Source organism: Salvelinus fontinalis, chromosome 35 (genome assembly GCF_029448725.1).
Source record: "Salvelinus fontinalis isolate EN_2023a chromosome 35, ASM2944872v1, whole genome shotgun sequence".
Lineage (NCBI taxonomy): Eukaryota > Metazoa > Chordata > Actinopteri > Salmoniformes > Salmonidae > Salvelinus > Salvelinus fontinalis.
Genome location: NC_074699.1, coordinates 37,502,035 through 37,528,118, shown reverse-complemented (window position 1 = coordinate 37,528,118; position 26,084 = coordinate 37,502,035). Strand labels below are relative to the sequence as shown.

At 49.2% G+C, this 26,084-nt stretch overlaps 1 protein-coding gene across 5 annotated transcripts in view; it reads left to right on the top strand.

The window, feature by feature from the left end:
- The window catches only part of wdr93 (WD repeat domain 93), a 121,455-nt gene that overhangs the window by 23,084 nt on the left and 72,287 nt on the right, over nucleotides 1–26,084 (top strand). For 3 of the 5 annotated variants that reach the window (XM_055900094.1, XM_055900093.1, XM_055900096.1), the window contains 4 exons: nucleotides 1,805–1,894; nucleotides 2,425–2,556; nucleotides 13,315–13,540; nucleotides 13,653–13,821. In XM_055900094.1, coding sequence (XP_055756069.1) covers nucleotides 1,805–1,894; nucleotides 2,425–2,556; nucleotides 13,315–13,540; nucleotides 13,653–13,821 — 617 coding nt within the window. The remainder of the gene's footprint in view (nucleotides 1–1,804; nucleotides 1,895–2,424; nucleotides 2,557–13,314; nucleotides 13,541–13,652; nucleotides 13,822–26,084) is intronic. The other 2 variants (XM_055900095.1, XM_055900097.1) reach the window with 1 other exon arrangement.

Genomic DNA, 26,084 nt, shown 5'->3' with positions numbered 1-26,084 from the left:
CTACCTGCCACCCCTCCACTCTAACCACTAGTCTACCTGCCGTCCCTCCACTCTAACCACTAGTCTACCTGCCGTCCCTCCACTCTAACCACTAGGCTACCTGCCACCCCTCCACTCTAACCACTAGGCTACCTGCCGTCCCTCCACTCTAACCACTAGTCTACCTGCCGTCCCTCCACTCTAACCACTAGTCTACCTTCCTCCCCTCCACTCTAACCACTAGGCTACCTGCCACCCTCCACTCTAACCACTAGGCTACCTGCCACCCCTCCACTCTAACCACTAGTCTACCTGCCGTCCCTCCACTCTAACCACTAGTCTACCTGCCGTCCCTCCACTCTAACCACTAGTCTACCTGCCACCCCTCCACTCTAACCACTAGGCTACCTGCCGTCCCTCCACTCTAACCACTAGGCTACCTGCCGTCCCTCCACTCTAACCACTAGGCTACCTGCCTCCCCTCCACTCTAACCACTAGGCTACCTGCCGTCCCTCCACTCTAACCACTAGGCTACCTGCCGTCCCTCCACTCTAACCACTAGTCTACCTGCCGTCCCTCCACTCTAACCACTAGGCTACCTGCCGTCCCTCCACTCTAACCACTAGGCTACCTGCCGTCCCTCCACTCTAACCACTAGTCTACCTGCCGTCCCTCCACTCTAACCACTAGGCTACCTGCCTCCCCTACACTCTAACCACTAGGCTACCTGCCGTCCCTCCACTCTAACCACTAGGCTACCCTGCCTCCCCTCCACTCTAACCACTAGTCTACCTGCCTCCCCTCCACTCTAACCACTAGGCTACCTGCCACCCCTCCACTCTAACCACTAGTCTACCTGCCTCCCCTCCACTCTAACCACTAGGCTACCTGCCACCCCTACACTCTAACCACTAGGCTACCTGCCGTCCCTCCACTCTAACCACTAGGCTCCCTGGCGTCCCTCCACTCTAACCACTAGGCTACCTGCCGTCCCTCCACTCTAACCACTAGACTACCTGCCTCCCCTCCACTCTAACCACTAGTCTACCTGCCTCCCCTCCACTCTAACCACTAGTCTACCTGCCACCCCTCCACTCTAACCACTAGGCTACCTGCCTCCCCTCCACTCTAACCACTAGGCTACCTGCCTCCCCTCCACTCTAACCACTAGGCTACCTGCCTCCCCTCCACTCTAACCACTAGGCTACCTGCCTCCCCTCCACTCTAACCACTAGTCTACCTGCCACCCCTCCACTCTAACCACTAGGCTACCTGCCGTCCCTCCACTCTAACCACTAGTCTACCTGCCGTCCCTCCACTCTAACCACTAGGCTACCTGCCGTCCCTCCACTCTAACCACTAGTCTACCTGCCTCCCCTCCACTCTAACCACTAGTCTACCTGCCTCCCCTCCCCTCCCCTCTAACCACTAGGCTACCTGCCACCCCTCCACTCTAACCACTAGGCTACCTGCCACCCCTCCACTCTAACCACTAGGCTACCTGCCTCCCCTCCACTCTAACCACTAGTCTACCTGCCTCCCCTCCACTCTAACCACTAGGCTACCTGCCGTCCCTCCACTCTAACCACTAGGCTACCTGCCTCCCCTCCACTCTAACCACTAGTCTACCTGCCACCCCTCCACTCTAACCACTAGTCTACCTGCCTCCCCTCCACTCTAACCACTAGTCTACCTGCCACCCCTCCACTCTAACCACTAGTCTACCTGCCACCCCAGTTCATTGATACTATTATACTATTGTTCCTAGGTCCTGGCAGGTCAGTGCAGGACAACTGATTCCATGTCCTCTGTCTCTCTCTCCAGGAGGAGTGGCTGTAGCTGTGTGTCTGTGGTGGAGCGGCAGCCACAATCTGCTGCACTACTTCCTGTGTAAAGCTCCCAAAGACAAACCAGGTAGGTTGGGGGTCATTTAGTCACATGTACTATGCGAGAACAATAGGATCTGTGTTGATGTTAAAAAAGATCCTGGGTTTGTGTTCAAGTGTCTGATCTAGGATCAGTTGTATCATTTAAATTATTACAAATATGATGACATGGACAGGGGAGAACTGATCCTAGACTCTGAAAGGCTTTATGAATACAGGTCCTTCTACTGTATGTCAGTATATTACTGGAATGTTCTGGGTGTAGTATATGTTCATGGCCAGCAGGGGGCCAGCAGTGTTGCAGCTTTAAAAATGTTTATTTAAAAAAAATGTTTTTACCTTTATTTAACTAGGCAAGTCAGTTAAGATCACATTCTTATTTACAATGACGGCCTACCGGGGAACAATTGCCTTGTTCAGGGGCAGAACGACAGATTTTTACCTTGTCAGCTCAGGGATTCAATCCAGCAACCATTCAGTTACTGGCCCAAAGCTCTAACCACTAAGCTACCTGCCGTCCCAAAAGTAGCTTCTCATCACGTTGTCTCTCTGTTCCAGACCCGGAGCCCAAGCCTGATGCGTTGTGGCCTAATGCCCAGGAGATCCTGTGTTCTGCTGTTAGCCGCTGTACTAGACACATAACTCTGGGACTGGTTACTGGACTGGTCACTGTCTGGGACAGACACTTAGGTGAGTTCACTGTCCACACAGTTACCTAAATGTTACACTAAATATCTGTGTGGCCCTTTCTGAATAGACTGCACAATAATGTTGAGATTGATCAAGTTTCCAGTTCTGAATCAGTGGTAAACCGGTGTACTCGTGAACGAGCTTTCAAACTCCGCTTGGAAAACAATAACACCCTGTATGTCTTTGGAGGGGTTGGAATTAGGCCAAGACTGTATCTAAGGACATATCAATTCATGGTGAACCTGATCACATGTCTTTGGAAGTATTGGAATTAGGCCAAGACTGTATCTAAGGACATATCAATTCATGGTGAACCTGATCACATGTCTTTGGAAGTATTGGAATTAGGCCAAGACGGTATCTAAGGACATATCAATTCATGGTGAACCTGATCACATGTCTTTGGAAGTATTGGAATTAGGCCAAGACAGTATCTAAGGACATATCAATTCATGGTGAACCTGATCACATGTCTTTGGAAGTATTGGAATTAGGCCAAGACAGTATCTAAGGACATATCAATTCATGGTGAACCTGATCACATGTCTTTGGAAGTATTGGAATTAGGCCAAGACGGTATCTAAGGACATATCAATTCATGGTGAACCTGATCACATGTCTTTGGAGAGGTTGGCATGTTTTCTTTTGCACTGATATTTCCTGTAGCCTTTTGCACTGACATTTGCTGTAGCCTTTTGCACTGACATTTCCTGTAGCCTTTTGCACTGACATTTCCTGTTTCCTTTTGCACTGACATTTCCTGTTTCCTTTTGCACTGACATTTCCTGTAGCCTTTTGCACTGACATTTCCTGTAGCCTTTTGCACTGACATTTGCTGTAGCCTTTTGCACTGACATTTGCTGTAGCCTTTTGCACTGACATTTGCTGTAGCCTTTTGCACTGACATTTGCTGTAGCCTTTTGCACTGACATTTCCTGTAGCCTTTTGCACTGACATTTCCTGTAGCCTTTTGCACTGACATTTCCTGTAGCCTTTTGCACTGACATTTCCTGTAGCCTTTTGCACTGACATTTCTTGTAGCCTATCTGTCTGTTTCTGAAAGACTAAAATAATTGCACATTGTTGTGGACCTGTAAAAATACCATTTGAATTCAAGAATGTTTTGCATTCTCGCAATGATCGCAATGATCACAACACAGGATGTAAAATGGCTTTTATTTCTGTCTTGGCTTCCCCAGTGATTTTACCCATCATCATCATTACCCCATTTTACCCAGCATCGCTACTGGCGCCACCTGGTGGCCAAACTGGAGTCGCATCTGCTTCATGCACAAATTCATGTTGTTCCCATGACCAGTGTAGTGGTGCATGGGTAAATCCCTGGGGAGCCATGACCAGTGTAGTGGTGCATGGGTAAATCCCTGGGGAGTCATGACCAGTGTAGTGGTGCATGGGTAAATCCCTGGGGAGCCATGACCAGTGTAGGGGTGCATGGGTAAATCCCTGGGGAGTCATGACCAGTGTAGTGGTGCATGGGTAAATCCCTGGGGAGTCATGACCAGTGTAGTGGTGCATGGGTAAATCCCTGGGGAGTCATGACCAGTGTAGTGGTGCATGGGTAAATCCCTGGGGAGTCATGACCAGTGTAGTGGTGCATGGGTAAATCCCTGGGGAGCCATGACCAGTGTAGTGGTGCATGGGTAAATCCCTGGGGAGCCATGACCAGTGTAGTGGTGCATGGGTAAATCCCTGGGGAGTCATGACCAGTGTAGTGGTGCATGGGTAAATCCCTGGGGAGTCATGACCAGTGTAGTGGTGCATGGGTAAATCCCTGGGGAGTCATGACCAGTGTAGTGGTGCATGGGTAAATCCCTGGGGAGCCATGACCAGTGTAGTGGTGCATGGGTAAATCCCTGGGGAGTCATGACCAGTGTAGTGGTGCATGGGTAAATCCCTGGGTAGTCATGACCAGTGTAGTGGTGCATGGGTAAATCCCTGGGGAGCCATGACCAGTGTAGTGGTGCATGGGTAAATCCCTGGGGAGTCATGACCAGTGTAGTGGTGCATGGGTAAATCCCTGGGGAGTCATGACCAGTGTAGTGGTGCATGGGTAAATCCCTGGGGAGTCATGACCAGTGTAGTGGTGCATGGGTAAATCCCTGGGGAGTCATGACCAGTGTAGTGGTGCATGGGTAAATCCCTGGGGAGTCATGACCAGTGTAGTGGTGCATGGGTAAATCCCTGGGGAGCCATGACCAGTGTAGTGGTGCATGGGTAAATCCCTGGGGAGCCATGACCAGTGTTTTGGTGCATGGGTAAATCCCTGGGGAGCCATGACCAGTGTACTGGTGCATGGGTAAATCCCTGGGGAGTCATGACCAGTGTAGTGGTGCATGGGTAAATCCCTGGGGAGTCATGACCAGTGTAGTGGTGCATGGGTAAATCCCTGGGGAGCCATGACCAGTGTAGTGGTGCATGGGTAAATCCCTGGGGAGTCATGACCAGTGTAGTGGTGCATGGGTAAATCCCTGGGGAGTCATGACCAGTGTAGTGGTGCATGGGTAAATCCCTGGGGAGCCATGACCAGTGTAGTGGTGCATGGGTAAATCCCTGGGGAGCCATGACCAGTGTAGTGGTGCATGGGTAAATCCCTGGGGAGCCATGACCAGTGTAGTGGTGCATGGGTAAATCCCTGGGGAGCCATGACCAGTGTAGTGGTGCATGGGTAAATCCCTGGGGAGTCATGACCAGTGTAGTGGTACATGGGTAAATCCCTAGGGAGTCATGACCAGTGTAGTGGTGCATGGGTAAATCCCTGGGGAGTCATGACCAGTGTAGTGGTGCATGGGTAAATCCCTAGGGAGTCATGACCAGTGTAGTGGTGCATGGGTAAATCCCTGGGGAGCCATGACCAGTGTAGTGGTACATGGGTAAATCCCTAGGGAGTCATGACCAGTGTAGTGGTGCATGGGTAAATCCCTGGGGAGTCATGACCAGTGTAGTGGTGCATGGGTAAATCCCTGGGGAGTCATGACCAGTGTAGTGGTGCATGGGTAAATCCCTGGGGAGCCATGACCAGTGTAGTGGTGCATGGGTAAATCCCTGGGGAGCCATGACCAGTGTAGTGGTGCATGGGTAAATCCCTGGGGAGTCATGACCAGTGTAGTGGTGCATGGGTAAATCCCTGGGGAGTCATGACCAGTGTAGTGGTGCATGGGTAAATCCCTGGGGAGTCATGACCAGTGTAGTGGTGCATGGGTAAATCCCTGGGGAGTCATGACCAGTGTAGTGGTTCATGGGTAAATCCCTGGGGAGTCATGACCAGTGTAGTGGTGCATGGGTAAATCCCTGGGGAGTCATGACCAGTGTAGTGGTACATGGGTAAATCCCTGGGGAGTCATGACCAGTGTAGTGGTGCATGGGTAAATCCCTGGGGAGTCATGACCAGTGTAGTGGTGCATGGGTAAATCCCTGGGGAGTCATGACCAGTGTAGTGGTGCATGGGTAAATCCCTGGGGAGTCATGACCAGTGTAGTGGTGCATGGGTAAATCCCTGGGGAGCCATGACCAGTGTAGTGGTGCATGGGTAAATCCCTGGGGAGTCATGACCAGTGTAGTGGTGCATGGGTAAATCCCTGGGGAGTCATGACCAGTGTAGTGGTGCATGGGTAAATCCCTGGGGAGTCATGACCAGTGTAGAGGTGCATGGGTAAATCCCTGGGGAGTCATGACCAGTGTAGTGGTGCATGGCTAAATCCCTGGGGAGCCATGACCAGTGTAGTGGTGCATGGGTAAATCCCTGGGGAGCCATGACCAGTGTAGAGGTGCATGGGTAAATCCCTGGGGAGTCATGACCAGTGTAGTGGTGCATGGGTAAATCCCTGGGGAGTCATGACCAGTGTAGTGGTGCATGGGTAAATCCCTGGGGAAGCCATATTACAACCTATGTTTTGTGATAATTCAGTTTGCTCTATAATCTGTTAGTTCCTTTAATTACTTAAAAATCACACAATGTGATTTTCTGGAGTTTTGTTTTAGATTCCGTCTCTCACAGTTGAAGTGTACCTATGATAAAAATTACTAACCTCTACATGCTTTGTAAGTAGGAAAACCTGCAAAATCGGCAGTGTATCAAATACTTGTTCTCCCCACTGTATATATATATATATATAAAACCTCCCAGTAACTTTTTGGGTAAAAAAACACCATCATAGGGCCTCCCGAGTGGCACAGTGGTCTAAGGCTCTGCATCACAGTGCTAGCTGTGCCACTAGAGATTCTGGGTTCGAGTTCAGGCTCTGTTGCAGCTACCAGGAGGCCCATGGGGCAGCGCACAACTGGCCCAGCGTCGTCCGGGTTAGGGAGGGTTGGGCCCAGCGTCGTCCGGGTTAGGGGAGGGTTTGGCCGGCAGGGATGTCCTTGTCCCATCGCTCACTAGCGACTCCTGTGGTGGGCTGGGTGCAGTGCACGCTGACAGTGTTTCCTACGACACATTGGTGCGGCTGGCTTCCGGGTTAAGTGGGCATTGTGTCAAGAAGCAGTGCGGCTTGGTTTGGTTGTGTTTCGGAGGCTCTCGACCTACGCCTCTCCTGAGCTGTACGGGAGTTGCAGCGATGAGACAAGACTGTAACTTCCAATTTGATACCATGAAAAAGGGGTTAAAATAAAATAGATGTATTTAAAAATAAAAACATTTCGGCATCACTGCTTTCTTCAGGGTCAGAAGAAGTCACAGTGATGCTGAAACAACATTGGTGTTTTTTTACCCAATAAATGACTGGGAAGTTATATAGAGTGTGCGACTCTTTGTTTTGATAGCCAACGTTAGCTAGTTAACATTAGCCTTCTACATATTGAACTTCCATCCTCTCAGTCCAGGGGCAAAAACAATGTATGAATTAATAGTTGGATCAGAATCGTTCTTATAATCATTGGCCAGTACGGAAAATGAAGTAAAACTACAAGTCCAAATCCCTATCGCCATAGGACAACAAGGCAATGAGATACAACAATTCAAGTTGTTTCTGTCAATGACGTATTGCTCTCGATGTGATGTGATTGGAGTGAAGCCAAAACCAAACTGGCTTCCCTATATACTTTTTATTGGTGCGCCAGGACCATTCACAGTTTAGCTCAACGCTGATTGGCTATTATTATTGTAATGGAGACGCAGGGAGTCAGGAAGCAGGTGCAGTTGGTGAGTTTAAAAGGAACGAAAATAGAGTTAATACAAAAACAGGAGCAGTCTAAGCATGAAAACAGGAAACAATACTACCTAATGGGTGATACAGCAGAGTGCTAGATAAAGAGGAAGTAATCATTGAGTGATGAAGTCCATGTGTGCCTCATGATGGGGCGCAGTTGTGCGTAATGATGGTTGCCAGGGCCGGGGGTTAGTAGACCGGCAACGTCGAGCGCCGGAGCGGAAGTATATAAACTTCCGACCAACTGTACTCCGCCCAGGGAAGGGACCGGGCCCACTACCCCTGTCGGTCCTGACAGTGACTCCTCAGGAACCCCCCCAGCTCCTGGTTGGTCCTCTCTACCTGCTCTTTGGACTGAGCCCGGTACCTGGATGTGAGGTTGACTGTGACCCCCCCAACTTCTCCATGAAGGCTCTCCATACCCTTGACGTGAATTGGGGACCATGGTTGGAGACGATGTCCTCCGGAAGGCCATAGTGCCGGAAGATCTGCTGGAACAGTGCCTCAGCGACCTGGATAGCGGTAGGGAGACCAGAGAGAGAGAGAAAACAGCAGGATTTTGAGAATCTGTCCACGACAACCATAACAGTGGTGAAGAGGGGAGATCACTCATGAAATCAATGGACAGATGAGACCAAGGCCGTTGAGGCACGGGCAGGGGAAGGGGTTTCCCTGCTGGAGCGTGCCGGGGAGATTCGGTTTTGGGTACATATGGAGCAGGCGTTGACGTAGCGGGCAACATCCTGTGCCAAGGTGGGCCACCAGGACTTAACGGAGATAGGTTGAGTGGTGCGGGTGATACCTGAGTGTCCAGCGCCAAGGGATGTGTGCGCCCAGATCAATAGCCGATCCCTTAACTCCGAGCGTAGATGTGCTCCAGAGGATAGGTAGCAGGCGCGGGTTCCCTCTCCAGAGCCTGGCAGATGTCTATGTCCCAACGCATGGGGGCAACGATTCAGGAATGCGGTACCTCTCCCGAATCGTGGAGACGGGACAGGGCATCGGCTTTGATGTTCTTTGAACCTGGGCAGTATGACAGGGTGAAGTTGAATCTAGTAAAGAAAAGGGTCCACCTTGCTTGGCCGGGTTCAGCCGCCTCGCCGTCCTTATGTACTCCAGGTTCTGGTGGTCGATGAGGATGAGAAACGGGTCCGTGGTTCCCTCCAGCCAATGTCTCCACTCCTCTAATGCAACTTCCCCACCAGGAGCTCCCGGTCACCGACGTCATAGTTCCTTTCTGCAGGAGTCAGTTTTTTGGAGTAGTGTGCACATGGATACAATTTTTGTGGATTACCTTGATGGTGTGACAGGACAGCCCCCACGCCCACTTCTGAGGTGTCCACCTCCACCATGAAGGGCAACGTAGGATCTGGGTGTTTCAGCAACGGGGCAGAGGTGAAACGCCCCTTCAGTAGGCGTAAGGCCTCATTAGCTGCAGAACTCCACACCAACTTCCGGGGGCCACCTTTTAGGAGAGAGGTGAGAGCAGAGGCGATGGAGCTAAAGTTCCTAATGAAGTGGCGGTAAAAGTTGGCAAACCCGAAAAAATGGGACTAATGTAGTCCCTTTATGGTGGTTGGGACTGGCCATGACCTGACTGTATCGACCTTCCTCTCCTCCATAACCACTCCCTGCGGGCTGATCCGATATCCCAAGAATGAACTGGCACTTCTCCGCTTTGATGTAGAGATGGTTCTCCAGGAGGCGTTCCAGGACTTCCCGGATGTGGACGACATGATCCTCCAAGTTGGCTGAGTAGATCAGGATGTCGTCGATATACACGACCACCTGATGCCCAAGCATGTCCCAGAACACCTCGTTAACAAATGCCTGGAACACCGACGGAGCATTGGCTAGTATTCGTAGTGCCCATACATCATGCTGAAGGCCTTCTTCCATTCATCCCGGATGAGGATCAAATTGTAGGCCTCCGCAGGTCCAACTTAATAAAAAAATGGGCCCCGCGGTGAAGTTTGGCGGCCGGCAAAAACAGGAGGGGCTAACGGTACTTGGTGGTGATGGCATTGAGACCTCTGTAGACAATACACAGAGAAAGACCCCCCTCCTTCTTGGCCACGAAGAAGAAACCTGCCGACGCAGGGCATGTGGATGGGCTGATGAAACCCTGTTGGAGGGCCTCCATAGCCTTGGTTTCAGCCCCTGACAGGGGGTAGAACAGCTGCACAGTCTGTAAGCAGGTCGATGGAACTGTCCCAGATGCGCTGAGGAGGGAGACAGGTGGTGCGGGTCTTGAAGAAAACCTCCCAGAGATCCTGGTAAACCTCAACTGGTAAACTTCACATCTCAACTGATGTGGAACCACAAAGTCTTCCGTCATCCGGGTGCCCAGGCAGTGATCTCCTTTCTTGACCAGGACATGGTGGGGTCATGGCGTTAGAGCTACCGGAGGCCATTGTGCATAATGATGGGTTACCTGGGCCGATGGTTAGTAAACCGGCGACGTTGAGCGCCGGAGTGGGAGTAGACGAGACAATTATATACTTTTTTTTTTTTTATCAATGGAGGCCAAGTGCTCGCTGGCTTCCCTTGCATTCACTGCTATCGGCGGCAACAATGTCATACTTTTTGACCAGACCGCAACAGATGGCCTACACATAAAGAGACAGAGGAGGCGCTGTTTCGCTCGGATGCTTTCTCCGGTGAGATACATTCATTCAGCCTCATGCGTATTGAAGGAAAATTATGAAACACAAAGAGAAAAAAGATAAATAATAGTGTAATTAACCACTGGGTGTTAATAGTAGTACAAATGCAGGGTTATCGATACACTTTGCTACTCATTCGTTGCAGCTGCAGCGAGAGTGGAAGTAGAGAAGCACATTTTATGTTTTGTAATAGAGTTGAATAAAAACAGTGTTGACAGTGGTGAATAAAAACAGTGTTGACAGTGGTGAATAAAAACAGTGGTGAATAAAACAGTGTTGACAGTGGTGAATAAAAACAGTGTTGACAGTGGTGAATAGAAACAGTGGTGAATAAAAACGTAAACATGAATTCACTCATGAAATCAGCAGCTGTGCTGTATTCTTTCTCCTGTCATGGTTTAAAAGTTATGAGATCTTACGTAGGCTAGAATCAAACTTTGCCGTGGCCGGGGTCGTGAAAGCTGTAGGCTAGTATCAAACCTTGCTGTGGCCGGGGTCGTGGAAGCTGTAGGCTAGAATCAAACCTTGCTATGGCCGGGGTCGTGGAAGCTGTAGGCTAGTATCAAACCTTGCTATGGCCGGGGTCGTGGAAGCTGTAGACTAGTATCAAACCTTGCCATGGCCGGGTCGTGGAAGCCGTAGGCTAGTATCAAACCTTGCCATGGCCGGGGTCGTGGAAGCTATAGACTAGTATCAAACCTTGCCATGGCCGGGTCGTGGAAGCCGTAGGCTAGTATCAAACCTTGCCACGGCCGGGGTCGTGGAAGCTGTAGGCTAGTATCAAACCTTGCTATGGCCGGGGTCGTGGAAGCCGTAGGCTAGTATCAAACCTTGCCACGGCCGGGGTCGTGGAAGCTGTAGGCTAGTATCAAACCTTGCTATGGCCGGGGTCGTGGAAGCTGTAGGCTAGTATCAAACCTTGCCACGGCCGGGGTCGTGGAAGCTGTAGGCTAGTATCAAACCTTGCTATGGCCGGGGTCGTGGAAGCTGTAGGCTAGTATCAAACCTTGCTGTGGCCGGGGTCGTGGAAGCTGTAGGCTAGTATCAGACTTTGCCATAGCCGGGTCGTGGAAGCTGTAGGCTAGTATCAAACCTTGCTATGGCCGGGGTCGTGGAAGCTGTAGGCACGGTGATTTGAGCTATCCGATTGGCCAGCGGCACTCAATCTAGCCACAGATCTTCCGGGTAGGCAGAGTTTTTCAGACAAATTAAAGGGTTAAAATGGGAACACTGCCTACCCAGTGCACAGGGCTTCTGAATCAAGTGCACCTACCGCCAACAGGGCTTCTGAATCAAGTGCACCTACCGCCAACAGGGCTTCTGAATCAAGTGCACCTACCGCCAACAGGGCTTCTGAATCAAGTGCACCTACCGCCAACAGGGCTTCTGAATCAAGTGCACCTACCGCCAACAGGGCTTCTGAATCAAGTGCACCTACCGCCAACAGGGCTTCTGAATCAAGTGCACCTACCGTCAACAGGGCTTCTGAATCAAGTGCACCTACCACCAACAGGGCTTCTGAATCAAGTTCACCTACCGTCAACAGGGCTTCTGAATCAAGTGCACCTACCGTCAACAGGGCTTCTGAATCAAGTGCACCTACCGCCAACAGGGCTTCTGAATCAAGTGCACCTACCGCCAACAGGGCTTCTGAATCAAGTGCACCTACCGCCAACAGGGCTTCTGAATCAAGTGCACCTACCGCCAACAGGGCTTCTGAATCAAGTGCACCTACCACCAACAGGGCTTCTGAATCAAGTTCACCTACCACCAACAGGGCTTCTGAATCAAGTGCACCTACCGTCAACAGGGCTTCTGAATCAAGTGCACCTACCTCCAACAGGGCTTCTGAATCAAGTGCACCTACCTCCAACAGGGCTTCTGAATCAAGTGCACCTACCGTCAACAGGGCTTCTGAATCAAGTGCACCTACCGCCAACAGGGCTTCTGAATCAAGTGCACCTACCGCCAACAGGGCTTCTGAATCAAGTGCACCTACCTCCAACAGGGCTTCTGAATCAAGTGCACCTACCGTCAACAGGGCTTCTGAATCAAGTGCACCTACCGCCAACAGGGCTTCTGAATCAAGTGCACCTACCTCCAACAGGGCTTCTGAATCAAGTGCACCTACCGTCAACAGGGCTTCTGAATCAAGTGCACCTACCGCCAACAGGGCTTCTGAATCAAGTGCACCTACCGCCAACAGGGCTTCTAAATCAAGTGCACCTACCGCCAACAGGGCTTCTGAATCAAGTGCACCTACCGCCAACAGGGCTTCTGAATCAAGTGCACCTACCGTCAACAGGGCTTCTGAATCAAGTGCACCTACCTCCAACAGGGCTTCTGAATCAAGTGCACCTATAGGAATAAAAACAAAAAGGAGTGCAAGTCGTTGTCTTTTCTACTGAAATGTTTGGTGGTGGACTAGGAATGAAGACCGGCCAGTCGGTTGACCGGTTGGTGACCACTGGTCTAAAGTTTGCGTGAGGATAAGCACATTCTCATATTTTATTTTTATTTAACCGTTATTTAACATCAAGTTCAGTTTTTATAAAGGCCAACTTCTGCCTGAACCAGTGCATGTTTTGGGGTATATGTTGATGCATAACGCAACGTTTAGAAATGAGGCCCTTGGTAAAAAAGCACACAACCATAATATTTCAAAGTAAATGTTTTCTTATTTCTTTGTTTTGTTTACCTCAATTGTTAAGTTTCCATTTCATATGTACAGACCCTGGAGCCTATTTCTGATCTGTGTAAGGACTGGTACCCCAGGAGGTCAACCTGGGGGGATGGTAATAGACAGTAACAACCCAACACCTCACGGTTTACCACAGGACCTAGAAGAGATGTATTTATCTCCTAATTGGATGAAGTGGATATGACGATGTGCAGTAAGTCTCTTTTCTCTCTCCTCCGTTGCGTAGGTCTTCCTCTGTCTGTTGTCTCAGTGGAAGCAGACAGTGTGTTCAGCAGCATAATATTTGTGGATGACTGGCCTGGTACGGCTACTGAGGGCGTCCTACACAGCCAGGGTCCGAACCACAGCAGCACACAGGTCCATCTACTGGTCACCTGTCAGAGTGGAGCGTGTCATCAAGTCTACACAGGACGAGGACTGGACTCTCGTAATGTCACACAACTATCAGAAAGGTTTACACTATTCTATTCTAGGTTCACTTGAGTAACCCATACTAAGTTACATTACATAAGCATTTATAGAAACATGATATAGAGCTTCATAACTTCCTGTCTCTCCTGTCAGACCATCAGATCCAGGCTGTTTCTCCTCCCTCTATAACTTCCTGTCTTCTATCAGACCATCAGATCCAGGCTGTTTCCCCTCCCTCTATAACTTCCTGTCTTCTTTCAGACCATCAGATCCAGGCTGTTTCCCCGTGGTGACTGCTGCTGTTCCATTCCTCCAGCGCCTGGTAAACCAGCTTTATTATGTTGATATATTTATAATGTTATATTTATTATTATTACTCTCTCAGACCACCAGGTCCATCTCTCAGTCTCATCAGATGTAGTGATGCTGGACTAGTGTGTTTCTCTGTTTCACTATCGTCTATCCATGACAGACAATCACTACTCCTATCTTCTCTTACTACTCCTGTGTTAGTTATCTTATCGTACGACTCCTATCTTAGGAGAATTCAACAGGTGTAGACCTTACACTGAAATGCTTACTCACAAGCCCTTAACCAGCAATGCAGTTTTGAGAAAAATACAAAAAAAAAGTAACAAATAATTAAAGAGCAACAGTAAAATAACAATAGCGAGGCGATATACAGGGTGTTACGGTACAGAGTCAATGTGGAGGCTATATACAGGGGGTACCGGTACAGAGTCAATGTGGAGGCTATATACAGGGTATTACGGTACAGAGTCAATGTGGAGGCTATATACAGGGGGTACCGGTACAGAGTCAATGTGGAGGCTATATACAGGGGGTACCGGTACAGAGTCAATGTGGAGGCTATATACAGGGGGTACCGGTACAGAGTCAATGTGGAGGCTATATACAGGGTATTACGGTACAGAGTCAATGTGGAGGCTATATACAGGGTGTTACGGTACAGAGTCAATGTGGAGGCTATATACAGGGTGTTACGGTACAGAGTCAATGTGGAGGCTATATACAGGGGGTACCGGTACAGAGTCAATGTGGAGGCTATATACAGGGGGTACCGGTACAGAGTCAATGTGGAAGCTATATACAGGGTGTACCGGTACAGAGTCAATGTGGAGACTATATACAGGGTGTTACGGTACAGAGTCAATGTGGAGGCTATATACAGGGTGTTACGGTACAGAGTCAATGTGGAGGCTATATACAGGGTGTTACGGTACAGAGTCAATGTGGAGGCTATATACAGGGTATTACGGTACAGAGTCAATGTGGAGGCTATATACAGGGTGTACCGGTACAGAGTCAATGTGGAGGCTATATACAGGGGGTACCGGTACAGAGTCAATGTGGAGGCTATATACAGGGGGTACCGGTACAGAGTCAATGTGGAGGCTATATACAGGGGGTACCGGTACAGAGTCAATGTGGAGGCTATATACAGGGGGTACCGGTACAGAGTCAATGTGGAGGCTATATACAGGGGGTACCAGTACAATGTGGAGGCTATATACAGGGGGTACCGGTACAGAGTCAATGTGGAGGCTATATACAGGGTGTTACGGTACAGAGTCAATGTGGAGGCTATATACAGGGTATTACGGTACAGAGTCAATGTGGAGGCTATATACAGGGTGTACCGGTACAGAGTCAATGTGGAGGCTATATACAGGGGGTACCGGTACAGAGTCAATGTGGAGGCTATATACAGGGGGTACCAGTACAGAGTCAATGTGGAGGCTATATACAGGGGGTACCGGTACAGAGTCAATGTGGAGGCTATATACAGGGGGTACCAGTACAGAGTCAATGTGGAGGCTATATACAGGGGGTACCGGTACAGAGTCAATGTGGAGGCTATATACAGGGGGTACCGGTACAGAGTCAATGTGGAGGCTATATACAGGGGGTACCGGTACAGAGTCAATGTGGAGGCTATATACAGGGGGTACCGGTACAGAGTCAATGTGGAGGCTATATACAGGGGGTACCGGTACCGAGTCAATGTGGAGGCTATATACAGGGGGTACCGGTACAGAGTCAATGTGGAGGCTATATACAGGGGGTACCAGTACCGAGTCAATGTGGAGGCTATATACAGGGGGTACCAGTACAGAGTCAATGTGGAGGCTATATACAGGTGGTACCGGTACCGAGTCAATGTGGAGGCTATATACAGGGGGTACCGGTACAGAGTCAATGTGGAGACTATATACAGGGGGTACCGGTACCGAGTCAATGTGGAGGCTATATACAGGGGGTACCAGTACAGAGTCAATGTGGAGACTATATACAGGGGGTACCGGTACAGAGTCAATGTGGAGGCTATATACAGGGGGTACCAGTACAGAGTCAATGTGGAGACTATATACAGGGGGTACCGGTACAGAGTCAATGTGGAGGCTATATACAGGGGGTACCGGTACAGAGTCCTTGTGGAGGCTATATACAGGGGGTACCAGTACAGAGTCAATGTGGAGACTATATACAGGGGGTACCGGTACAGAGTCAATGTGGAGGCTATATACAGGGGGTACCAGTACAGAGTCAATGTGGAGACTATATACAGGGGGTACCGGTACAGAGTCAATGTGGAGGCTATATACAGGGGGTACCGGTACAGAGTCCTTGTGGAGGCTATATACAGGGGGTACCAGTACAGAGTCAATGTGGAGACTATATACAGGGGGTACCGGTACAGAGTCAATGTGGAGACTATATACAGGGGGTACCAGTACCGAGTCAATGTGGAGGCTATATACAGGGGGTACCGGTACAGAGTCAATGTGGAGACTATATACAGGGGGTACCGGTACAGAGTCAATGTGGAGGCTATATACAGGGGGTACCGGTACAGAGTCAATGTGGAGACTATATACAGGGGTTACAGGTACAGAGTCAATGTGGAGGCTATATACAGGGGGTACCGGTACAGAGTCAATGTGGAGGCTATATACAGGGGGTACCGGTACAGAGTTAATGTGGAGACAATATACAGGGTGTACCAGTACAGAGTCAATGTGGAGGCTATATACAGGGGGTACCGGTACAGAGTCAATGTGGAGACAATATACAGGGTGTACCAGTACAGAGTCAATGTGGAGGCTATATACAGGGGGTACCGGTACAGAGTCAATGTGGAGGCTATATACAGGGTGTTACGGTACAGAGTCAATGTGGAGGCTATATACAGGGTATTACGTTACAGAGTCAATGTGGAGGCTATATACAGGGGGTACTGGTACAGAGTCAATGTGGAGGCTATATACAGGGGGTACCGGTACAGAGTCAATGTGGAGGCTATATACAGGGTGTTACGGTACAGAGTCAATGTGGAGGCTATATACAGGGTGTTACGGTACAGAGTCAATGTGGAGGCTATATACAGGGGGTACCGGTACAGAGTCAATGTGGAGGCTATATACAGGGGGTACCGGTACAGAGTCAATGTGGAAGCTATATACAGGGTGTACCGGTACAGAGTCAATGTGGAGACTATATACAGGGTGTTACGGTACAGAGTCAATGTGGAGGCTATATACAGGGTGTTACGGTACAGAGTCAATGTGGAGGCTATATACAGGGTGTTACGGTACAGAGTCAATGTGGAGGCTATATACAGGGTATTACGGTACAGAGTCAATGTGGAGGCTATATACAGGGTGTACCGGTACAGAGTCAATGTGGAGGCTATATACAGGGGGTACCGGTACAGAGTCAATGTGGAGGCTATATACAGGGGGTACCGGTACAGAGTCAATGTGGAGGCTATATACAGGGGGTACCGGTACAGAGTCAATGTGGAGGCTATATACAGGGGGTACCGGTACAGAGTCAATGTGGAGGCTATATACAGGGGGTACCAGTACAGAGTCAATGTGGAGGCTATATACAGGGGGTACCGGTACAGAGTCAATGTGGAGGCTATATACAGGGTGTTACGGTACAGAGTCAATGTGGAGGCTATATACAGGGTATTACGATACAGAGTCAATTTGGAGGCTATATACAGGGTGTACCGGTACAGAGTCAATGTGGAGGCTATATACAGGGGGTACCGGTACAGAGTCAATGTGGAGGCTATATACAGGGGGTACCAGTACAGAGTCAATGTGGAGGCTATATACAGGGGGTACCGGTACAGAGTCAATGTGGAGGCTATATACAGGGGGTACCAGTACAGAGTCAATGTGGAGGCTATATACAGGGGGTACCGGTACAGAGTCAATGTGGAGGCTATATACAGGGGGTACCGGTACAGAGTCAATGTGGAGGCTATATACAGGGGGTACCGGTACAGAGTCAATGTGGAGGCTATATACAGGGGGTACCGGTACAGAGTCAATGTGGAGGCTATATACAGGGGGTACCGGTACAGAGTCAATGTGGAGGCTATATACAGGGGGTACCGGTACCGAGTCAATGTGGAGACTATATACAGGGGGTACCGGTACAGAGTCAATGTGGAGGCTATATACAGGGGTTACAGGTACAGAGTCAATGTGGAGACTATATACAGGGGATACCGGTACAGAGTCAATGTGGAGGCTATATACAGGGGGTACCGGTACAGAGTCAATGTGGAGGCTATATACAGGGGGTACCGGTACAGAGTTAATGTGGAGACAATATACAGGGTGTACCAGTACAGAGTCAATGTGGAGGCTATATACAGGGGGTACCGGTACAGAGTCAATGTGGAGACAATATACAGGGTGTACCAGTACAGAGTCAATGTGGAGGCTATATACAGGGGGTACCGGTACAGAGTCAATGTGGAGGCTATATACAGGGTGTTACGGTACAGAGTCAATGTGGAGGCTATATACAGGGTATTACGTTACAGAGTCAATGTGGAGGCTATATACAGGGGGTACTGGTACAGAGTCAATGTGGAGGCTATATACAGGGGGTACCGGTACAGAGTCAATGTGGAAGCTATATACAGGGGGTACCAGTACAGAGTCAATGTGGAGGCTATATACAGGGTGTTACGGTACAGAGTCAATGTGGAGGCTATATACAGGGGGTACCGGTACAGAGTCAATGTGGAGGCTATATACAGGGGGTACCAGTACCGAGTCAATGTGGAGGCTATATACAGGGGGTACCAGTACAGAGTCAATGTGGAGGCTATATACAGGGGGTACCGGTACCGAGTCAATGTGGAGGCTATATACTGGTGGTACCGGTACCGAGTCAATGTGGAGACTATATACAGGTGGTACCGGTACCGAGTCAATGTGGAGGCTATATACAGGGGGTACCAGTACCGAGTCAATGCGGAGGCTATATACAGGGGGTACCAGTACAGAGTCAATGTGGAGACTATATACAGGGGGTACCGGTACAGAGTCAATGTGGAGGCTATATACAGGGGGTACCGGTACAGAGTCAATGTGGAGACTATATACAGGGGGTACCGGTACCGAGTCAATGTGGAGGCTATATACAGGGGGTACCAGTACAGAGTCAATGTGGAGACTATATACAGGGGGTACCGGTACAGAGTCAATGTGGAGGCTATATACAGGGGGTACCAGTACAGAGTCAATGTGGAGACTATATACAGGGGGTACCGGTACAGAGTCAATGTGGAGGCTATATACAGGGGGTACCGGTACAGAGTCCTTGTGGAGGCTATATACAGGGGGTACCAGTACAGAGTCAATGTGGAGACTATATACAGGGGGTACCGGTACAGAGTCAATGTGGAGGCTATATACAGGGGGTACCAGTACAGAGTCAATGTGGAGACTATATACAGGGGGTACCGGTACAGAGTCAATGTGGAGGCTATATACAGGGGGTACCGGTACAGAGTCCTTGTGGAGGCTATATAGAGGGGGTACCAGTACAGAGTCAATGTGGAGGCTATATACAGGGGGTACCAGTACAGAGTCAATGTGGAGACTATATACAGGGGGTACCGGTACAGAGTCAATGTGGAGACTATATACAGGGGGTACCAGTACCGAGTCAATGTGGAGGCTATATACAGGGGGTACCAGTACAGAGTCAATGTGGAGACTATATACAGGGGGTACCGGTACAGAGTCAATGTGGAGGCTATATACAGGGGGTACCGGTACAGAGTCAATGTGGAGACTATATACAGGGGTTACAGGTACAGAGTCAATGTGGAGGCTATATACAGGGGGTACCGGTACAGAGTCAATGTGGAGGCTATATACAGGGGGTACCGGTACAGAGTTAATGTGGAGACAATATACAGGGTGTACCAGTACAGAGTCAATGTGGAGGCTATATACAGGGGGTACCGGTACAGAGTCAATGTGGAGACAATATACAGGGTGTACCAGTACAGAGTCAATGTGGAGGCTATATACAGGGGGTACCGGTACAGAGTCAATGTGGAGGCTATATACAGGGTGTTACGGTACAGAGTCAATGTGGAGGCTATATACAGGGTATTACGTTACAGAGTCAATGTGGAGGCTATATACAGGGGGTACTGGTACAGAGTCAATGTGGAGGCTATATACAGGGGGTACCGGTACAGAGTCAATGTGGAGGCTATATACAGGGGGTACCAGTACAGAGTCAATGTGGAGGCTATATACAGGGTGTTACGGTACAGAGTCAATGTGGAGGCTATATACAGGGGGTACCGGTACAGAGTCAATGTGGAGGCTATATACAGGGGGTACCAGTACCGAGTCAATGTGGAGGCTATATACAGGGGGTACCAGTACAGAGTCAATGTGGAGGCTATATACAGGTGGTACCAGTACCGAGTCAATGTGGAGGCTATATACAGGTGGTACCGGTACCGAGTCAATGTGGAGACTATATACAGGTGGTACCGGTACCGAGTCAATGTGGAGGCTATATACAGGGGGTACCGGTACCGAGTCAATGTGGAGGCTATATACAGGGGGTACCAGTACAGAGTCAATGTGGAGACTATATACAGGGGGTACCGGTACAGAGTCAATGTGGAGGCTATATACAGGGGGTACCGGTACAGAGTCAATGTGGAGACTATATACAGGGGGTACCGGTACCGAGTCAATGTGGAGGCTATATACAGGGGGTACCAGTACAGAGTCAATGTGGAGACTATATACAGGGGGTACCGGTACAGAGTCAATGTGGAGGCTATATACAGGGGGTACCAGTACAGAGTCAATGTGGAGACTATATACAGGGGGTACCGGTACAGAGTCAATGTGGAGGCTATATACAGGGGGTACCGGTACAGAGTCCTTGTGGAGGCTATATAGAGGGGGTACCAGTACAGAGTCAATGTGGAGGCTATATACAGGGGGTACCAGTACAGAGTCAATGTGGAGACTATATACAGGGGGTACCGGTACAGAGTCAATGTGGAGACTATATACAGGGGGTACCAGTACCGAGTCAATGTGGAGGCTATATACAGGGGGTACCAGTACAGAGTCAATGTGGAGACTATATACAGGGGGTACCGGTACAGAGTCAATGTGGAGGCTATATACAGGGGGTACCAGTACAGAGTCAATGTGGAGACTATATACAGGGGGTACCGGTACAGAGTCAATGTGGAGGTTATATACAGGGGGTACCGGTACAGAGTCCTTGTGGAGGCTATATAGAGGGGGTACCAGTACAGAGTCAATGTGGAGGCTATATACAGGGGGTACCAGTACAGAGTCAATGTGGAGACTATATACAGGGGGTACCGGTACAGAGTCAATGTGGAGGCTATATACAGGGGGTACCGGTACAGAGTCAATGTGGAGACTATATACAGGGGGTACCGGTACAGAGTCAATGTGGAGACTATATACAGGGGGTACCAGTACCGAGTCAATGTGGAGGCTATATACAGGGGGTACCGGTACAGAGTCAATGTGGAGGCTATATACAGGGGGTACCGGTACAGAGTCAATGTGGAGGCTATATACAGGGGGTACCGGTACAGAGTCAATGTGGAGGCTATATACAGGGTATTACGGTACAGAGTCAATGTGGAGGTTATATACAGGGGTTACCGGTACAGAGTCAATGTGGAGGCTATATACAGGGGGGTACCAGTACCGAGTCAATGTGGAGGCTATATGCAGGGGGTACCAGTACAGAGTCCTTGTGGAGGCTATATGCAGGGGATACCGGTACAGAGTCAATGTGGAGGCTATATACAGGGGGGTACCAGTACCGAGTCAATTTGGAGGCTATATACAGGGGGTACCAGTACAGAGTCCTTGTGGAGGCTATATGCAGGGGATACCGGTACAGAGTCAATGTGGAGGCTATATACAGGGGGTACCGGTACAGAGTCAATGTGGAGGCTATATACAGGGTATTACGGTACAGAGTCAATGTGGAGGTTATATACAGGGGTTACCGGTACAGAGTCAATGTGGAGGCTATATACAGGGGGGTACCAGTACCGAGTCAATGTGGAGGCTATATGCAGGGGGTACCAGTACAGAGTCCTTGTGGAGGCTATATGCAGGGGATACCGGTACAGAGTCAATGTGGAGGCTATATACAGGGGGGTACCAGTACCGAGTCAATTTGGAGGCTATATACAGGGGGTACCAGTACAGAGTCCTTGTGGAGGCTATATGCAGGGGATACCGGTACAGAGTCAATGTGGAGGCTATATACAGGGTGTTACGGTACAGAGTCAATGTGGAGGCTATATACAGGGTGTTACGGTACAGAGTCAATGTGGAGGCTATATGCAGGGGATACCGGTACAGAGTCAATGTGGAGGCTATATACAGGGGGTACCAGTACCGAGTCAATGTGGAGGCTATATACAGGGTGTACCGGTACAGAGTCAATGTGGAGGCTATATACAGTGTGTACCGGTACAGAGTCAATGTGCAGGGGGCACAGGTTAGTCGAGGTAATTGAGGTAATATGTACATGTTATTAAAGTGACTATGCATAGATAATAACAGAGAGTAGCAGCAGCGTGAAAGAGGGGGCGGAGGCAATGCAAATAGTCTGGGAGCCATTTGATTAGATGTTCAGGAGTGTTATGGCTGGGGGGGGTAGAAGCTGTTTAGAAGCCTCTTGGACCTAGACTTGGTGCTCCGGTACCGCTTGCTGTGCGATAGCAGAGAGAACAGTCTATGACTAGGGTGGCTGGAGTCTTTGACCATTTTTAGGGCCTTCTTCTGACACCGCCTGGTATAGAGGTCCTGGATGGCAGGAAGCTTGGCCCCAGTGATGTACTGGGCCATACGCACTACCCTCTCAAATGCATTAGGAAGGAAAGATATTCCACAAATGAACTTTTAAAATGGCACACCTGTTAATTTAAATGAATTCCAGGTGACTACCTCATGAAGCTGAATGCCAAGTGTGGGCAAAGCTGTCGTCAAGGCAAAGGGTGGCTACTTTGAAGAATCTCAAATATAAAATATAGAAACACTTTTTTGGTTACTACATGATTCCATATGTGTTATTGTATGTCCTCATCAATCTACACACAATAACCCATAATGACAAAGCGAAAACAGGTTTTTAGAAATGTTTGCTAATTTATAAAAAATCTAAAACGGAAATACCTTATTTACATCAGTATTCAGACCCTTTGCTATGAGACTCGAAATTGAGCTCGGGTGCATCCTGTTTCCATTGATCATCCTTGATGTTTCTGCGACTTGATTGGAGTCCACCTGTGGTAAATTCAATTGATTGGACATGATTTGGAAAGGCACACACTTGTCTATATAAGGTCCCACAGTTGACAGGGCATGTCAGAGCAAAAACCAAGCCAAGAGGCCGAAGGAATTGTCCGTAGAGCTCCGAGACAGGATTGTGTCGAGGCACAGATCAGGGGAAGGGTACCAAAACATTTATGCAGTATTGAAGGTCCCCAAAAACACAGTGGCCTCCATCATTCTTAAATGGAAGAAATTTGGAACCACCAACACTCTTCCTAGAGTTGGCCGCCCGGCCAAACTGAGCAATCAGGAGAAGGGCCTTGGTCAGGGAGGTGACCAAGAACCCGATGGTCACTCTGACAGAGCTCCAGAGTTCCTCTGTGGAGATGGGAGAACCTTCCAGAAGGACAACCATCTCTGCAGTAACCCTAACCCAGTGGTCACTCTGACGGAGCTCCAGAGTTCCTCTGTGGAGATGGGAGAACCTTCCAGAAGGACAACCATCTCTGCAGTAACCCTAACCCAGTGGTCACTCTGACGGAGCTCCAGAGTTCCTCTGTGGAGATGGGAGAACCTTCCAGAAGGACAACCATCTCTGCAGCAACCCTAACCCAGTGGTCACTCTGACGGAGCTCCAGAGTTCCTCTGTGGAGATGGGAGAACCTTCCAGAAGGACAACCATCTCTGCAGCAACCCTAACCCAGTGGTCACTCTGACAGAGCTCCAGAGTTCCTCTGTGGAGATGGGAGAACCTTCCAGAAGGACAACCATCTCTGCAGCAACCCTAACCCAGTGGTCACTCTGACGGAGCTCCAGAGTTCCTCTGTGGAGATGGGAGAACCTTCCAGAAGGACAACCATCTCTGCAGCAACCCTAACCCAGTGGTCACTCTGACGGAGCTCCAGAGTTCCTCTGTGGAGATGGGAGAACCTTCCAGAAGGACAACCATCTCTGCAGCAACCCTAACCCAGTGGTCACTCTGACAGAGCTCCAGAGTTCCTCTGTGGAGATGGGATAACCTTCCAGAAGGACAACCATCTCTGCAGTAACCCTAACCCAGTGGTCACTCTGACAGAGCTCCAGAGTTCCTCTGTGGAGATGGGAGAACCTTCCAGAAGGACAACCATCTCTGCAGCAACCCTAACCCAATGAGTTCCTCTGGACTGTGCTACTCGATTTTTTTGTAAGAAAAGTGGGGATAAAATTAAAAGATGAATCTCTCATGTGAAGTTTTGTGACTTTACTTACAACATATTTGATAAAATATGTAAAATGTCTGAACTGGGCTTAATGGGTACCAAATGTGTTCCAAAGAAGCGTACCTCTTAAATACGTTGTAAGTTTTGAACATTTGGAAATTAATTAAAAACGGACATTCCTTATATAAACTGTGATTATATTAATCTCCCTAAAGGTATTAAAATAAATGTAACATTACTATTCATAATGGTTAGAACACAACCCTGCACCCACACTGGTCCTCTGGATAAGAAGCCATGTAACAACGACCATAACACCACACTGGTCTGGATAAGAAGCCATGTAACAACGACCATAACACCACACTGGTCCTCTGGATAAGAAGCCATGTAACAACGACCATAACACCATACTGGTCCTCTGGATAAGAAGCCATGTAACAATGACCATAACACCACACTGGTCCTCTGGATAAGAATCCATGTAACAACGACCATAACACCACACTGGTCCTCTGTGGATAAGAAGCCATGTAACAACGACCATAACACCACACTGGTCCTCTGGATAAGAAGCCATGTAACAACGACCATAACACCACACTGGTCCTCTGGATAAGAAGCCATGTAACAACGACCATAACACCACGCTGGTCCTCTGGATAAGAAGCCATGTAACAACGACCATAACACCACACTGGTCCTCTGGATAAGAAGCCATGTAACAACGACCATAACACCACGCTGGTCCTCTGGATAAGAAGCCATGTAACAACGACCATAACACCATACTGGTCCTCTGGATAAGAAGCCATGTAACAACGACCATAACACCACACTGGTCCTCTGGATAAGAAGCCATGTAACAACGACCATAACACCACACTGGTCCTCTGTGGATAAGAAGCCATGTAACAACGACCATAACACCACACTGGTCCTCTGGATAAGAAGCCATGTAACAACGACCATAACACCACACTGGTCCTCTGGATAAGAAGCCATGTAACAACGACCATAACACCACACTGGTCCTCTGGATAAGAAGCCATGTAACAACGACCATAACACCACACTGGTCCTCTGGATAAGAAGCCATGTAACAACGACCATAACACCACACTGGTCCTCTGGATAAGAAGCCATGTAACAACGACCATAACACCACACTGGTCCTCTGTGGATAAGAAGCCATGTAACAACGATCATAACACCACGCTGGTCCTCTGGATAAGAAGCCATGTAACAACGACCATAACACCACACTGGTCCTCTGGATAAGAAGCCATGTAACAACGACCATAACACCACACTGGTCCTCTGGATAAGAAGCCATGTAACAACGACCATAACACCACGCTGGTCCTCTGGATAAGAAGCCATGTAACAACGACCATAACACCATACTGGTCCTCTTGATAAGAAGCCATGTAACAACGACCATAACACCACACTGGTCCTCTGGATAAGCAGCCATGTAACAACGACCATAACACCACACTGGTCCTCTGTGGATAAGAAGCCATGTAACAACGACCATAACACCACGCTGGTCCTCTGGATAAGAAGCCATGTAACAACGACCATAACACCACACTGGTCCTCTCTGGATAAGAAGCCATGTAACAACGACCATAACACCACGCTGGTCCTCTGGATAAGAAGCCATGTAACAACGACCATAACACCACACTGGTCCTCTGGATAAGAAGCCATGTAACAACGACCATAACACCACA